Consider the following 15,858-nt stretch of genomic DNA (forward strand, 5'->3'; position numbering starts at 1 on the left):
ACCCAGTCCTCAAAACCCAGACCTTGCCTATAAAACGAGTCCTGAACTTTATTCAATGCGATTCCCATGAAATCTACTGCACTGGTGCTTGAGAAAAAAAATACTTCAAAAATTGTCTAAGAGGGAAGAAAAAACAGATACTCACCATCTGTATTGCCTGTTCTAACATATGTACAAGACAGATGTTTGTCAGACAGAAACAACAAAGAACCAAACCATCAAAAGTAAATTGCATATTCCCCCAGCACCTTCTCTGACCACTGATCCCTAACCAGTCCATCTCAAATGAATCACATGATTGTGTTATCAACTAATAAAATTTCACAAATTGAATGCTTGGCATTCCTTTGGTGTCTTTTATCACATAAAACATCCTGCCATCCCTGACCGGAAAGCTGGTACAATAAACCAGTATACGCAAATGGTAAACAGTCAAAACTTGCTTACGGCTTTTTAGTTGAAGAATTACATCAGTGAAACTCAAGAGCTTTGCAAACATTTCCAGCAATATGGACCTTTGCACACAAGAATAATAAAACTGCACACAGGAGAAAATCAATTCTGCTGCTATGAGTCATGAAAATATCCAAGCATCACCTACAGGAATTTCTGACTGTTGAGTCATCTGAACATCTTCCTAACTATATAGACCTATCTTGCACTGAAATCATCATCAGCTTATCACCTTACTTAATCCACTTCTTGAATCCCTGTGATAGGTGGATTTTGACACCGAAACTTGCCTCTGTGATTCTGCCTTCTGATTGATCTGAATACAACAAAGGCTCTGGTGCCTTTGCTCCTTTCAGCAGCTGCTCCAAACGCAGTTAACTTGAGCAGTTTGGTGGGCTGTTGTTCCCCAGGCTTTTCCTGCATGGCCACTGTTTACATTTCTTTTTCCAGGGTTCATATCAAGATCATAAGAGATCATGTGCAAACAAAGCAAGGACATGACTGTTCACTATTTATTTATTTTTTAAGGTGTTATGTAATTTCTTCATTACAATGGATCCCATTATCTGAATTTTTCTGCTTCCTATTTCCTGCTCAAGACTTCTCCCTCTGTCTGGAGATGTCTTTAGTTTTCATGGTGGTTTTGCTTATTCTCAGTGAATTAAGGAGTGCCAGTTTCAGTTTCATTCATTTCCTTGTAGTTCTTCTTTTCAAGCGCACTTCCTAAAACCATTTGATACTTTGTAATTCTTGTCCTCCCTGTTCACATGAGTACTTTTCAAAATTGTCTTAATGGTTTAGCAGATATGTAAACTACGGCAGAGGGAAACAAAATAATGTAGCATCACTGAGATTAAAAAAAACAAACAAACAATAATCTGCCTAATTTTAGGAATTCTCACCTCCCTGATAAGTTTTTCTACCACCCTTTGCTGCTCATTTTATTTTTTGATGCACAGATTCGAACACATGGTCTGATACAACACATCTTTATAACTCTCATGTTCTGTGCTAGATGCCTGGGAGGTGCAAAAAGTACAAGGTTAGAAGATATAGATTTTACCTCACTACCATTTTGGGTCAAGTGCTGGATGATATCTCCCCTCAGAGCAAACAACATTTCTAATTACTACTTGACATTAGGTTGATTACTTTCTACTGAAGATGTGCACAAAACTTGGAAAAATGCCTCACAAGCTTAGTACTTACTCTGAGGTTTACCTAATAAACAGGCTGTGAACTTTAGACTAAAGTATTAAGCTGAGATTTTTATGCTACAGGCTCAAAGCTCAGCTCTATCACACACTTCCAGTGAAACTGCAGCCAGTTCATTTGTCCTCCTTAGATTTCCATTTCCTCACCAACAGCAGGGCTTTAGAAATAAAGTCTGCTCTTCTGTCAATGGGAAAGCAAGTGTTTGAAGTGTCAAGATGTTTCTAGGCTATTTTCCATAACAGTTTCTTAAACTCTCTCCAGAATGGTGCACTAATGAAGTACATTGAAGATGCAAAATGTGGCAGTAGTGGAAAAGGCAGAGCTTCTGGACTTGGTATCTTCAATCTGTGAAAGTTCACATTTTTTCCCAATCTTTCCTATTTCCTATCAGACTGAAGCTAAATCTTTTCAAACCGTTTTTCCAGAGAATTAATGAGAAAGGGGATTGGGGCTTACACCTCAGTATCACGTAATTAGCAATGTACAGTGGAGGAGATCCATTGTGAGAGCTGGAAAGCATCCTAATACTGGCTGGAAAGTGAGGTGTTTTGTGTGCCAGGCTCTCCTCCTGAGTTGTGGAAAAAGGAGGTTCAAGTTCCTCGTGCGAGCAGAGTTTATTTTTTTAGAAATTTTTTTAAGAAGGAAAGAGGGTATACTCGTTAATAGCTTTTTCCCTGTCCCTGTCATGAAATTAAGATTTTGTAGGTTTTGTATTTCATTTTTGTCAGAAGCATTACAACTGTCAAACTGGTGCACCTAGTCCTAAAAGCCACAACCATTTCAAAGAGATGAGGTTTTCTATTTAAAGGGGAAAATAAAAAGAAAAAAGAAAAAGCCGCAACTAACTTTCATCTATGATAACAGTAACCTCACAACATGTTTTGCCAGAACTCAGCTTCCTGATTTCAGAGAATCACAGACTGGCTGAGGTTGGAAGGGACCTCTGGAGGCTATCTGGTTCCCTCCTGCTCAATCAGGGCCACTTAGAGCTGCTTGCCCAGGACCATGTCCAATGGCTTTTGGATATCCTCAGATATCTCCTCTCCAAGGAGGGAGACTCCACATGCTCTCTGGGCAACTTGCTCTAGTGCTTGGTCACCCTTACTGTAAAAAAAAGCATTTCCTTAGGTTGCAAGGAAATCTTCTGTGTTTCAGTTTGGTCATGTTTAGAAAATGCAAATGCAATTAGAAAGTGCAAGAAGGGTCTCATTACTTCAGAAGCTCACTATGCATGGGAGCCTTGCATGTAACTGAAGTCCTTTGCTAGGTTCTGCCTTTTCTCTTTGCAGATATCAGGACAAATGTTTTTTAAAGGCAACAAGATGATGACCTTTTCATACGGCTCCCTGCCAGGTAGGAGGGGATGGATGTAGAAAGAAAGGAAAATAACAGTGCAGAAATCTCGGGAAAAAAAAAAAAAAAAACAAAGTTCTCAAGCTGGCAAATATAATGTGCAGAGGTAATCCTTACACAAGCTAAAGGAATTATAGCTATTGCTGGAGAACCGGTAACATAAAAAGCTACTGATTATAGAAGAGAATGACAAGTGTAAATATGAGGCTAGACCTTTGGCTCGTTTATATCAGTGTTTATGACAATCAAGGCATAAAGCACTATTGAAAGGCAAGGGGTAAAGCCGCAGGCCTGAATAACCAGTTTTCACAAAGTTTTACAGCAGCAGCGCCTTAAAGACTCATGTGTAGCATGATGGGCCGTAAATGTTTAATCAAACCACCATATCCCTTGATCCAGCCCCAGATACCAGTAGATGTAGTGTATGAAAGTGCAAACATGTCAGTGGCTTCAGGCTGAGCCCCAGCAGGATCAGCAGGGTCTCTCTCAAGACTTACACAAGCACGTTACACGTTACCCAACCGCAAATTTAATCTTCTGTGGTGGCAGGAAGGGTTATCCAAGCCTACATAAACTGCTGGGCTCCTCCTCATGTGCTCCATACATGGCTCTTCCTCATGTGCTACCTCTGCCTATATTCCTTGAAAATCTGCTTGCAGTGTGCCACGGCAATTAACAATCATCTACATGAAGCACGAGGAGCAACTGCATTTCCTCCGTACACTTCTCGTCTTTCTGGTAGTACGTCTGCTATAGGACAGGACTTTGCCATCTGGCCCAGCAGCTGCTCCTGGTCTAAGCAAATGCTTCCTTAGAGTTCACAATCCCCTCACTAATTTGCTAATCTGCACAGTCTGATGGTATGCCTATTATGAAAATGGAATTGATGGTTGTAAGCAATTAGCAGAATGCTTCAATCTTTCCTTCTGATTAGCTTGTACTAAATCTGGCACATGCCGCACACCTATCCTGAGTAGCTTTGCCTTGCTTGCAGGGTGATTCAGAAGCTCTCTGCTCTGGGAAACAAAGAGAGAGGGAAGGAAAGCCCTCTCACTGAAAACAAGCAGGACTGGCTGAATTCAGAGACACTTTTTGCCTTATGTTTGTTAAAAAAACAAAGCAAAACAATCACAGAATCACAGAATCACAGAATTTTCTAGGTTGGAAGAGACCTCAAGATCATCGAGTCCAACCTCTGACCTAACGCTAACAGTCCCCACTAAACCATTTCCCTAAGCTTTACATCTAAACGTCTTTTGAAGACTTCCAGGGATGGTGACTCCACCACTTCCCTGGGCAGCCTGTTCCAGTGCCTCACAACCCTTTCAGTGAAGAAGTTCTTCCTAACATCTAACCTAAAACTCCCCTGGCTCAACTTAAGCCCATTCCCCCTCGTCCTGTCACCAGGCACGTGGGAGAACAGGCCAACCCCCACCTCGCTACAGCCTCCCTTGAGGTACCCATAGAGAGCGATAACAAACATATTTCTTTTTAGCATTAAAGAAGCAGTAAAAGAAAAAAGACCCAAACCTGTATACTAATGAAAAGATTGTCCAAATATTCCTGTTTTTAATTAAGTTTTTGCATATTCATATTTTGTTAGTTGTTTTAATTCAATTTCTTCTATGGAAAAAAAGCATTCTTCTTGCCTCTTTCTCTCTGACACTACTTTTATCCTTTTTCATTGGATCTACAAATAACAATGAATAGACATTATTGATACTGATCTGGAGACAAGGAGGACTTCTTTTTATCTTTTTCTTCCCCTTGTTTTATCCCAGTTTGGGTGAAGAGCTGTTAAAGATCCCTATGAAGAAAGACAAGTTAAGCAGCAAAATAATTTTACAATTTTTTTGCTTTATGAAGCAAACATCTTCTCAGCTCCCTCAAATAGAGGTTGGGTACAGGCTAGTGTTCCATACATCTAATCACCAAATTTATTCCTATACTCTGAATATATCTTACCTCTTTCTAGTGATTCTGATAGTGCTTTCTACTTCTGGCTTCCACTTGTACTTTCCAGGTCTATCAGCCTTACAAGTTTTTTATATGTTGTGTGAAAACATACCCCTCTATCCTTATTTTAGACCTGCTGATGGACAGTTTCATTTTGTACCTCTTCTCTTGTACACCATGAAACAATCATTCCTCACCTACTTTCTCCACAATGTTATGACTTACATCCTTTGAATCCACATTTTTCTAGTCTGAAGAGTATTAATCTGGATAATCCTTTCTTGGAGAGAACACAGTAAGGTAAAACTTTTAATTCAATTTCCTGATGTATAAACGTATTTGGAGATGATGTGGAAGAAACACGAATCAAAAGAACCTTTCAGATTGTGTTATACCCACCAGTAAAGAGTCTTGTAGAGGAACGACATGATTAATTCATGGCATAGTGAAGGAGGAGTGAACAGTCAGTGCAACTGAGATAGAAACAGAAGATTTTCTTTATAATTTAAAAATAATAGTTAATATATTAATTAATAAAAATATTAATATAAATTAATAATAGTTTGATCTGTGTAGAAGTTAAATACTGAATAAATGAATGGAATAAATACAAAGAGATAACTGTATTATAAGAAATTTGTTGCATATGTCCCACTCTCATAAGGTTTTTCTCTTTCTTAATTATTTTTCTCTCTCATCTGTTTCAAATACACTCCTCAGACTCAAATATATCTGAAAGTTTGTGTCACAGGTGAGATTTTAACACTTTGATCTTAGTGGGAGAAAACTTCTTATTGGCTTTTAATGGGAGCTTAAGTTCGTTCAAAGAGATCTGAGGCCAGTCATTGCTAAAGGATGTTCTCTTTAGTCTTCCTCTTGCTTCTCTTGCCCTCTGTGTAATAGCTTCTAAAGGAGAGGGAAGGTCTGCTCTAAGTAGCTATCTGTCCTGCTGGTCTGCCATTATCTTGTGGTCAGAAATTGATTTTTTCAAGCAGAAGCTATTAAAGCAATAGCAGATCTTATCACTTTTCTTGAGATGTTGCTGAGCCCATTGGAACATGTGTAGTTCCATTTTTATTATCGATCTGCCCTATTGTTGTTGGGAAACACCTGAGACTTCCAGACAGAGCTACAGCTTGTTTTTAACTGGACACAGAAGTGGTTAGATCTGGGAGAAATTTGCGATTTGTCAGACATAGAAAAAATATTTTCCAAACTCGCTTTATGTGTCTCAGCCATGATTTTGTAAAATCCTTCTTTCAGCACAATTTCTGCCAACATGGTGTATCGAACAGACAAACAAACTGTGGCATAGTGTCAGCACATCACGTAACAGTCACAGCCTTTGGTTTCTTCATTTGTTCTTTTTCATATCGCTTGGTCTGCAGCTTGGTCTTACTGTCACAATTCTGCTGCCCTAAAGCTTGCCGCACCTGTGATTTCAGGAAATCTCCCATTTTCCTCTCTCCTCCTTTCCCTTTCCTGCATGTCACATTTCTCAGTGTGAAGATCTCGATCCTTAATAAACACAGATAATTCCTCTCTTCTTAACAGCACATGTTCCCCTTAATTAGGCACCTTTTGCAAACTCCATTTGTTCCCTCACAATAAAAGCAGAGCTGTCAAACTCTAGGACAAATTTCTCATTAGCTCTTTAGACATTGCAAGTACAGTACACCAGGAAGTATTTACAAGAATAAAATGAACAGTTCTGGCTAAGTGGAGGTATTAACTCCACAAGCCATGGGCTGACAGCAGGCTTTCCATCTGAGGATCTCACAGCACTGCTATCCCTGGGTGTACATGACCTTCTCAGCACCAGACCTTCAGAGGAGCAGGGCAACCGTGTCATGACACCTCAGCTGCAAACAAATCTCAAAGGTCTGAAGCAAAACTAAGCTTTAAATAAGCTGCACATCCAGATAGCCACCTGTTTCTTCAGTCAGTTACACCACTGCACGTAGCTGGAGCCAGCTGAAGTGAAGGGTGCACTCTTAAATGCAGATAAAAGATCAACACTGATCTATGGAAACAGAGTAATCCAGCACTGAATTCTGAGCTGGGCCTCCAGTTGTCCATGACAAATGAGCAAAATGGATGTTAAGGAGTGCCGGGAGGCTGCCCTGACAAGCATGGGCAGCAGCAGCATTGGCTGTCCTGTCCCCTTTTCTGTGACTTTCAGGGTGGACTATACAAATAACAGCCACAATTCCATGTGAAAGAGGACGTTTCCTGGCAATTTTATCTTTGTGACATGAAGGCACATTTGGACTGGGGCTGCTTGGCACCTGAGGACATTGACAGATCTCAGTGAACAAACCTGCAAAACAGATAGACTCAACATTTTTTTTTTTTTCTCCTTTCAAATGAACATTGTAGTAAATAAAGAGTGGTTTTGGTTCACTCATTTGGTCATCCCTCTCTCTGTTTTGATCTGTTTTCTTTTCAGTTTCAAACACAAGATAGAAAAAAAAGGAGGAAAGAAAATGAAGAAAATAACCCTGGTTCAAGAGAAGGAAATTAAAATGTTTTGCAAGTAAATGGTAATCATTTTTTGAAGCTGGGGAAATGAGTATCATTCTGCATTTTTGTTTGTTTTTGTCTACTCATAGACCTCCTTTGCATGAGAAAAAGATTGGGGTTCATCTCACTGAACTTTTGCCATTGAAATGTAAGGACGGTAGACTCAGTTTTCATGTGGAGGTTATATCAGACCTCCAAAGGTCATCTCATCCCTTTCTATGACATGTTGTGGGATAACTCATGCCCTGTAAGTGCATCTCTTTCCCACTGGCTAGAGGACAAATTAGACAAGGAGTTAAGATTGGATGCCTAACTGTTAGGTACCCATGCTGTGATGGAAGGAATTTGACTGTTCATTTAACCAACTGCAAAGAAAGACAGCAGAATATCAGATCTCTGTGCCTGTATCCATGTCCTTCTTAGGAATTTCATTTGATTCTCCCAGGACATGGCTACACTTGCCCCAAGATCCACCTTGAGAGACTCAGGTGTTTTTGAAGGACTCCTTGTGGGTCATGCAAAGACTCCACAAGATTGCAGGTGACATCAAGGAGTTAACCCCAGCAGTCTGTTCAACCACATGCTTAAATATCTTCAGGTGGCTCATTCTCATGTTATTTCATGGGCAGCTCTTCCCTTTTCTCTGTGCAGTTGTGTCAGTGTGTGTGCATGCCACAACTGGAGGGGTGGGAAGCTCTGACAGTTGGGAATTGCTTCAGCCTGCACCACTAAGACCTGGATGTTACCAGTGAATTACATACATTGAAAGGATTTGACTTGATTGCCTCTGCACTAATGAGATTAGATAATGCTACAAGGGATTAGTTCATGTCTTTCAAGGTGGAGGTATGGAGAGGGGATGCCATTTCCAAAACTCTCTGCAGATGAATCAGGAAGAAAAATGAGATGACAGAGTTAAATCTTTGCTGTCCATCATACTGAATTTGTTAAAAGGCCATCAGTAAGATGGCAGAAATGAAATGAACCATGTCTTGTGTATAAGTGCTCACATTAACTCGTACCTAGGATCAAACAGTAGTTAAAATAACTTTGGGCACAATACCAAAAAGCAGAATGACAAAAGATAACCAAAAAAAGCTTTTGATTGATATTTGTTGAATTGAAAAGTGCCACAGAGAGAAAGACGCCTTTTAAATTCAAAAGGAAAAGCTATCTGACAGATGATTATGAATGTGCAAGTTTAAAATGATGGAAGACATGCAAAAATCAAAAACCAAATGAAGACTTAATCTTCATGATGGATTATGATTTAAAACATCTACAATAACATAATAAGATCCATAATTTCTCAGGCAATTACTGGGGCTCTGCTTAAGCAGGAAAGGGCTTGTTTAAGGACTTTAAGTCAGATTCTGAATGCTAATGCTGTCATGAACTTTAGTTACTCCAAGTTTAAAAGACTAAACCCAGAGAAGATTTTGTCACACAGTTCTTTAAATATATGCCAATATTCTTATAACTTGCAATAATATTTAACACAAACACTATTTAGCTAAATCTGAAAATTTTACCTATTAGTCTGTGGATGAGCAGATTTGGTCTCCCTATAGCTGACATTTTAAGTGTCTATTCTGAATTACTCCATAGAGCAGTGAGGAAATCAGAGGCTGATTCAAACCACAGAGAATCACCTCCAAGATAAACTGGAGATGTTTCTCTGTTGACTTCAGGAGAAAGTTCACACATCTGGGATTAAATGATGAAATGTCAACCTTTCATATAGCTGACATTAGGTGAGATTATTCTGACCATGACTATACAATATAGACAGAAAAGAGCAAGGCTGAATAGGCAGAAAACACATTTTTATTAACATACACTTTTGTTTAAATTCAGGAATTTATAAATCCCATGACCAGATTGAATCATCTTTCTCAAGCAGCCTGGAACTTTTAGATCCCAGTCATCATGTAGAAGAATAACAACTTGCTATTTTCATTAATCGATGCTGATAAATACCCTTGTCATTTCCAAATTTCTGTTTTAGAGAAAAGACTGCAAACCTAAACACTGTGCACAAATGTGGACCTTAGAGATGCTGCACAATACAACTGCCAATTTTTGTAGTTGGTGTCAGCCACATGAGTATGGTGACATGACTCTCATCCCACTCTAATTCTTGCCTGGAAAACTGCGTGAAACCTTCTGAATGAGCTCCATGGAAATCAGCCTAGCAAACTGTGAGTGCATGTAAAAGCTGTCAGTGATAAGCACAGACAGCTTTATGCTTATTCTAAGACTACAGGTAGCCAGTAAATGCATCACCTCCTTGGACAGCCAAAGCCAAATATGACTTGGAGAATTTGCTTCACAGCATGCAGCATTTGGGATTGCTAAACAGGACGGAGAGAAGCAGCTTGAAGCCAGGAAATTGCCTGAGCCAGATGGTCAGCATTCTTAGTAATGACATTCAGAGGAAGGGACATAATTTCACTGAGACAACAACTCAGGATTCACCTGAGACTAATATGAACCAAGTCTTGGCTTGTTTTATAGTTCATAATGCAGAAATCATAGCCGAGTATTTGGTGAACAGGTGCGGAACTGAGTCCCTCACTGTGCTGGCAGTCAGCAAGCTACACGGTCCCATCTCTTTCTCTCTCTATCTCTTAGGCTCACTGCACATGAAATGTGTTGGGTCCATCAGAAGATCTTATAGAAAGAGTACTAGGGATGTCCCAGATCTTTAACATCATTTAACCACTTTAAAACGCCATCAAGCAATATCTCCAAATCAGTCTTTAATTTCCCCACAAGTCCCCATTGGAGCCTTCTTCCAATTTTCAATCTGACAGTTTCATGGCAGATTGCAGATCGTTTTTCAGCCAGTGTTGGATTTGGCCTTCAAGTACTCCTTTCCCTTGATTTTGCTCTTGCAATGAGAACTCCCACTGTTTGTTTTACTAACCTAAGCAGGTGTCACTGAGCCATGCCACAGTTTCTATTGGAATGACAGACCAGAAGATCTATCTTGTACAGCTTTAGTTTATCTTTGTCACTTACATGCAAGAGGGAGAGACTAAAAAGCATCAGTAAGATTTTTGGAAAGCCATTTCCTATCCTCTTGTATGCTGGAGGAACACAAGGAGCATTGGAGCACCTATCCTGCTGTAGTGGATGGCAGCTTATCTCAGGAGCCTACCAGGTACTAAACTTGGTCCAAGAATCAGACCAGTATGGGGCACAAGATTGAGGAATGATGATTTCCAAGAGGAAATCATTGGCTAAAACCAGTGAGGTTGTGCCCTCTCCGCTCAAAAGTATTTGGAAAAAAATTAAATTCAAGTTATGGGATCCATCAATGCCTACAAATTCTTTTTCCCATTATCATCTGTGCCCAATGTTTGGCAGCACATTTTTAACGTTGTTAAAGAGTTGGTGTTTGGTGTAAAAGTGATGAGGATGAACAAAACAAACAATGAGATGGTGATGTTTTTTACTGGATATCAGGGAATCGGGAAATCAGGAATTCTTGGAACAGAGGAGGGATGATACAGGTAAAGCTATGATGATACCTCATACCTGTGGTGGCATTGCTTCAAGGTATTTGACCAATATTGAAGGATTTGTTGAGCTGAATTGTGAAAATGCATGCATGTATTTAAGTGCACAGGGAAACTACCATGCCTTGGTAACTCTAGAAGTAGGCACTGCTCGCCTGCAGAAATGCAGGATTCAGACAAGTCAGTTTGAGATTACTTGAATATACAAATAAGTAGAATTAACGATGAACTGCAGTTCATCAGGATCTCTTCCTTGCTGAGTGCAGCAATCCTGGCTATTCCCACCCCCACCCCCTTAAGCAATTCATCTCATAGCTGAAGCTTAAAAAATGTCAGTGCTAGTTTTTACTGTTTAACTTGTGCAGAATGGACAATTTGCTCTTGGAGAAACTGTGGGAAACAAATCTCTATTACAAATGTCACATTCCATGTATTGAAAGAAACCTGGAACACTCTGGTGAAGAGATAGCAAGTAGTGCACTTTAATAATAAAAGGTGCCAAAAATATTTTCATCTATCTCCTTCACACGGTACTGACGAATGTCATAAAATAATGAAAATCTTCTGTATTTGTGAATGGCAGAAAAATTTAATGTCAAATGACGTCAGGACTATGCTAGGGATTTTAGGTTTTCTAAATGCCACATGATATTTTATCCTTTATTTACCATGAGATAGCATATTAGTCATTTGAAGAGTATATTCTCCATTAAATGGAAAAATCACATTAACTCTTTTTTTTTTTTTTTCCCAATATCTCACCCTTTTCTTGCTTTAAGTATAGAGAAAATCTTTTATTGCTCAGAACTTTGGTATAAGCTTTCATGATTCTGCAAAGGGATCAAAGCATAAGACATAAACATTTGCTTGATGATTGATTTCCTTGAAAGCTATTTGATGATACTACTACAAAGCAAGAACTGCTTTACAAACTTCAATGACATTAATTTTGCAAGAAATCTTGTAAAACAAGAGGCACTCTTATCCTGCCTTTATTTATGATCATATCTGCTTTACACATTTGTATATGATTGTCCAAAGCACAACGATTGCACATTGCCAGCTGCAAGGCCAGATGACATCTGCCGAGCTCACTGCTCACAGGACAGCTCAAAAGGCAGCAACATGGGTATGCAGAGAAAGGGCACAGGTTGGCTTTTCTTTGAGGCTTGCTCCTGGCCTGGCACATTGCAGTAGGTGCACAGAGAGCCCAGGTGATGTCCTGGTTTATCCTGGTGGAATCTGGGCTTCTCCCAGAATAGGGAGATAGGATACTTGTGTTAAAACAGGTCTTTTGAGATGCCCTTAAGTGCCTGAGATATTCAGAGATATGGGAGAGCTGCACCCTTCTTCAGGGAGCCTGGAGACTAGATGAGATGCCCTAAAACTCTCAGAGAGCAGCAGATGCTTCTGAGTAGGCAACTTGATTGTGTCTCATAAGCCTGTGCTAGTACTCTATTAAAAGCATTACCCTTAGCTTAAGTTCAACACAATCCCAATGACACATATATGTATATATGTATGTATCATACATATGTACACATACCTCATTGTTCTGCTGTGGTGGAATGAAGTATTACAAACTCTTCTCAGGGAGATTTTTTTCTTCCTCTTTAACTAACTGCTGGGTCCCTAAAAACCAGCAAGTGCATGTTTTGCTCAGAAGAGGAGGGTACTAAGCACCGACTACAGGCAATTCTTCCACATGTCTGGGCCAAGGCACAGGGGTTTTGCCCAGTTTTGGATTTCCCTTCTGGCTCTACCAAGGCTTTTGGTGTGGCTCTGGGCAAATCATGTAATCAGTTTGTGCTGGTTAATCAATATAGTGTCCTGCTCTGCTAAGCAGGGACAATATTGTATCCTTACTCCCGTTCATAACCTATCCTGTGTGTTTGTTTATAATTCTGTAAAAGTGAAGACTTGGTGCATAATGTCCACTGAAAAAAAAAAGGCTTCTTTCGCTGTGGAGGCCTGCAGGACTACTATAATAAAAATAGAAAGTAATGACTATAATCTAGAAGGAGACAAAGAGTCCTGTTGCTGCATTGCCCTTGAGACCTGAGTTTTAAATTAAAGCTTCCCAGAACATGCCAACCGGTGTATTAAGCTGCTTTCTCCATTAACCTTCCCTGCCCATTATTTGTCAGCTTAATTTCTTGGCTGGTGGCCAAATTAGTCATTTCTGTGGAAAAATACTTTATTACACACAGTTTCGGCTTGTTTATTTTATGTCAGAGACTTAATTAATTGCAGTGCTAAACTGTCCATTTTGTACAGCAAACATACTATTACACATGTTGATTAAACTTTTGCTGCAAAACACCCATATTATTGGATTTCACCAGGAGCCTCATTTGCATCCCTATGATACCAAGTAGTATGTTGTGCTGGAAGAAGACAGGAAGGATGATTTAATGGTTTGGGCATCCCTGTATGGCTTGGGAACCTTCTTTACCTTGTGCAAATCCTTAGTCCTTCTGAATTTGTTCTCCCTCTGATTACGCCAGAAGCTTTACCCGCAATATGATGTGAAACCCTCCAGGCAATTAAGCCATAAAACCATTCCAGCGAGATGAGCTGTCTTACCAACGAAAGTGGTGAGGAATCTGAAGTACTTTGGGCATGGCTTCACCACAACTGCTCCCACCTGCGCTTCAGGCCAGCATGTGATGTTGTCCCATTGCCTCCTGCAACCTGGGGAAAAGAGAAAAGCTGATGATAGAACAAAAACAAGCAACTCTCTGCTGTCTCTTGTATGGAGCAGAGGAAACCAGCTCTGCAAAGGTGCGTTGAGCATTGGTGCGAGCACCTTTTGTAAGGAGAGTTACAGAAATATCTTGTTTAAACATAGAGTTTTCAGCTACCCCAGTCCCTGAATTGCAGCACTGGTGATACCTGTAATTTTCCCAGAAATTGACACAGAAGGAAGAGAACCAGACAAATCAGAGTTAACAGTTAGCAGTGCCTTTTTAGATGAAAAAGGCAGAAATGCTTAATTAAATCTCTCTCTTCCCTGCCCTTATCTCTCCTTGTTGCATTAAGACACCTCTCCTGAACATACTGAGATGCACAAGCCATACTCCCACTCCTTTTCCTCTCTCCCCAAAGTTTTGTCACCAGTATTTCTTCCCATTGCAATGAGATGGTTCTGCATGGGGTGAGCTCAGTTGGATGGGGACACGGATGACAATCAAGGGATCAGAAGTCAAATTCCTTCTCAAGAAGCAATTTTTCTCTTTAAAAAGGGAGAAGGCACAAAACCATCCTGGAGGCAGAGGAGGGACAGGGCTGTCACCAGGAGTGGTTCTCTATGGGAGGGTGGAGCAAGGTCGTATAAAGCCCTATCTAAGCCAGGAGGGATGGCATAACCAATGGAGCTAACTTTAGAGAGAAATGATGGTGTTTTATTAAAATGAAACATTTTACAAGTTTTTTTGAATTGAATAAATACTTTCTGGGAGAAACAATGGCCAGGCATGCCCTTTCTGCAGAGCTGCAATATGCTCTTATTTTGTCCTTTTATTTCTGCTTTTTCAAAAGACATTAAGGATATCACACATGTACCAGAGTAATGAATAATGTAATATTAGCACTGAAGACAAAAGGAGTCTGCAGACAGGAATTAATAAAATTTCAGATGTGTTTTTGCCAACGTGTTACACATTTTAGAGTTCTTACTAAAATTTTGAAGATTTTTCTTCTTCTTCTTTCCAACAGAAACATTTATGGCTGCCTGGGTTAGACAGATGGGTTGTCAACAGATCTCCCTGAGTTCCTTCGTCATAGCACCTCTGCTCTGGGTTACTCTTTGTGTCCCATTACGTTGTGACACTTCCCCAAACGTGACTAAAGTGTTGCTGTTAAGGTCAACTGCCTAACAAAAAAAATGGAATATGAAGAAAAAAGCCTTGAGAAAATGCTTTCCACATGCAAGTAAAGTGAACTGTGAAAACCACTCTCAAGCTGCAGTGCTTGGTGATGACATCCTGATCAGAATTTCCCCCTTTAAATAATCTTTTAGGCCTTCTGCTCAGGAAAAGGCTGGTGTCATCGTCAGTCTGTTCAGAGTGAGGCAGCTTGCTGTCTCAGATCAATAAAGAGAGCACACAAAAATACTCCAAAGCTGAAAAAGAACCCTCAGCTCTCTTTCAAATTTATTTTACAAGTTTTTCCTTAATTCTTTCATGAGCAAACAGAACTTTTCAAATGAAGTCCTGAGGTGGGTTTATCACAGCCTGAAAAAGGGAATAACTGACGGTATCTTCTTCATGCAAGCTCTTCTGTAGCATTCATTAAAATTCAATTTTCAGATTTCTAATATCAGTTGCAAAGCTCACTTTTCACAATGTCTTACTTATCTGCTACCAAACAGCCAGCAGCTCCAAAAGTATTAAGATATTACATATTCTGCCCCTGGAAAATAGATGATTTCTTGACAAGACCTTTCATGTTCTACAATCTCCATCAGCATCAATAAATTATAATGGGCCCATTACCCCAGGACAGGTTATAATGCAAAATAAAATAAAAGGTGATAGTATCAGATGGCTTTTTAAATGTTCTGTATTAGGCACTTTGAGAATTTTTCTGATCCTCATCTTTTTCCATTATAGCATTTTTCACCACCACCTGTGGTGCATGAAAAAAGCTTTTAGTTGTTTTTGTAACACAAACTCTGACTAAAATAAGGTGAGGACACACAAGACTGATTTTGCAAGACACACAGAGGGGACCTTTAATAATTATTGCTTCTGCAAAGACCTCTCATATCTGCCCATCAGCTCTGCCAGTGCCATTCTTCCTCGTTGCCTCCCCGTATTTGCTGATGCTATTA

The 15,858-nt window shown here is 39.8% G+C and overlaps 1 protein-coding gene across 1 annotated transcript in view; it reads right to left on the reverse strand.

Annotated features, from left to right (window-relative positions):
• Nucleotides 1-15,858, reverse strand: part of VIPR1 (vasoactive intestinal peptide receptor 1) — a 115,741-nt gene that overhangs the window by 46,347 nt on the left and 53,536 nt on the right. The window contains exon 3 of the mRNA XM_084508726.1: nt 13,611-13,718. Coding sequence (XP_084364852.1) covers nt 13,611-13,718 — 108 coding nt within the window. The remainder of the gene's footprint in view (nt 1-13,610; nt 13,719-15,858) is intronic.

Source organism: Aythya ferina (assembly GCF_964211825.1).
Source record: "Aythya ferina genome assembly, chromosome: 2".
Classification (NCBI taxonomy): Eukaryota; Metazoa; Chordata; class Aves; order Anseriformes; family Anatidae; genus Aythya; species Aythya ferina.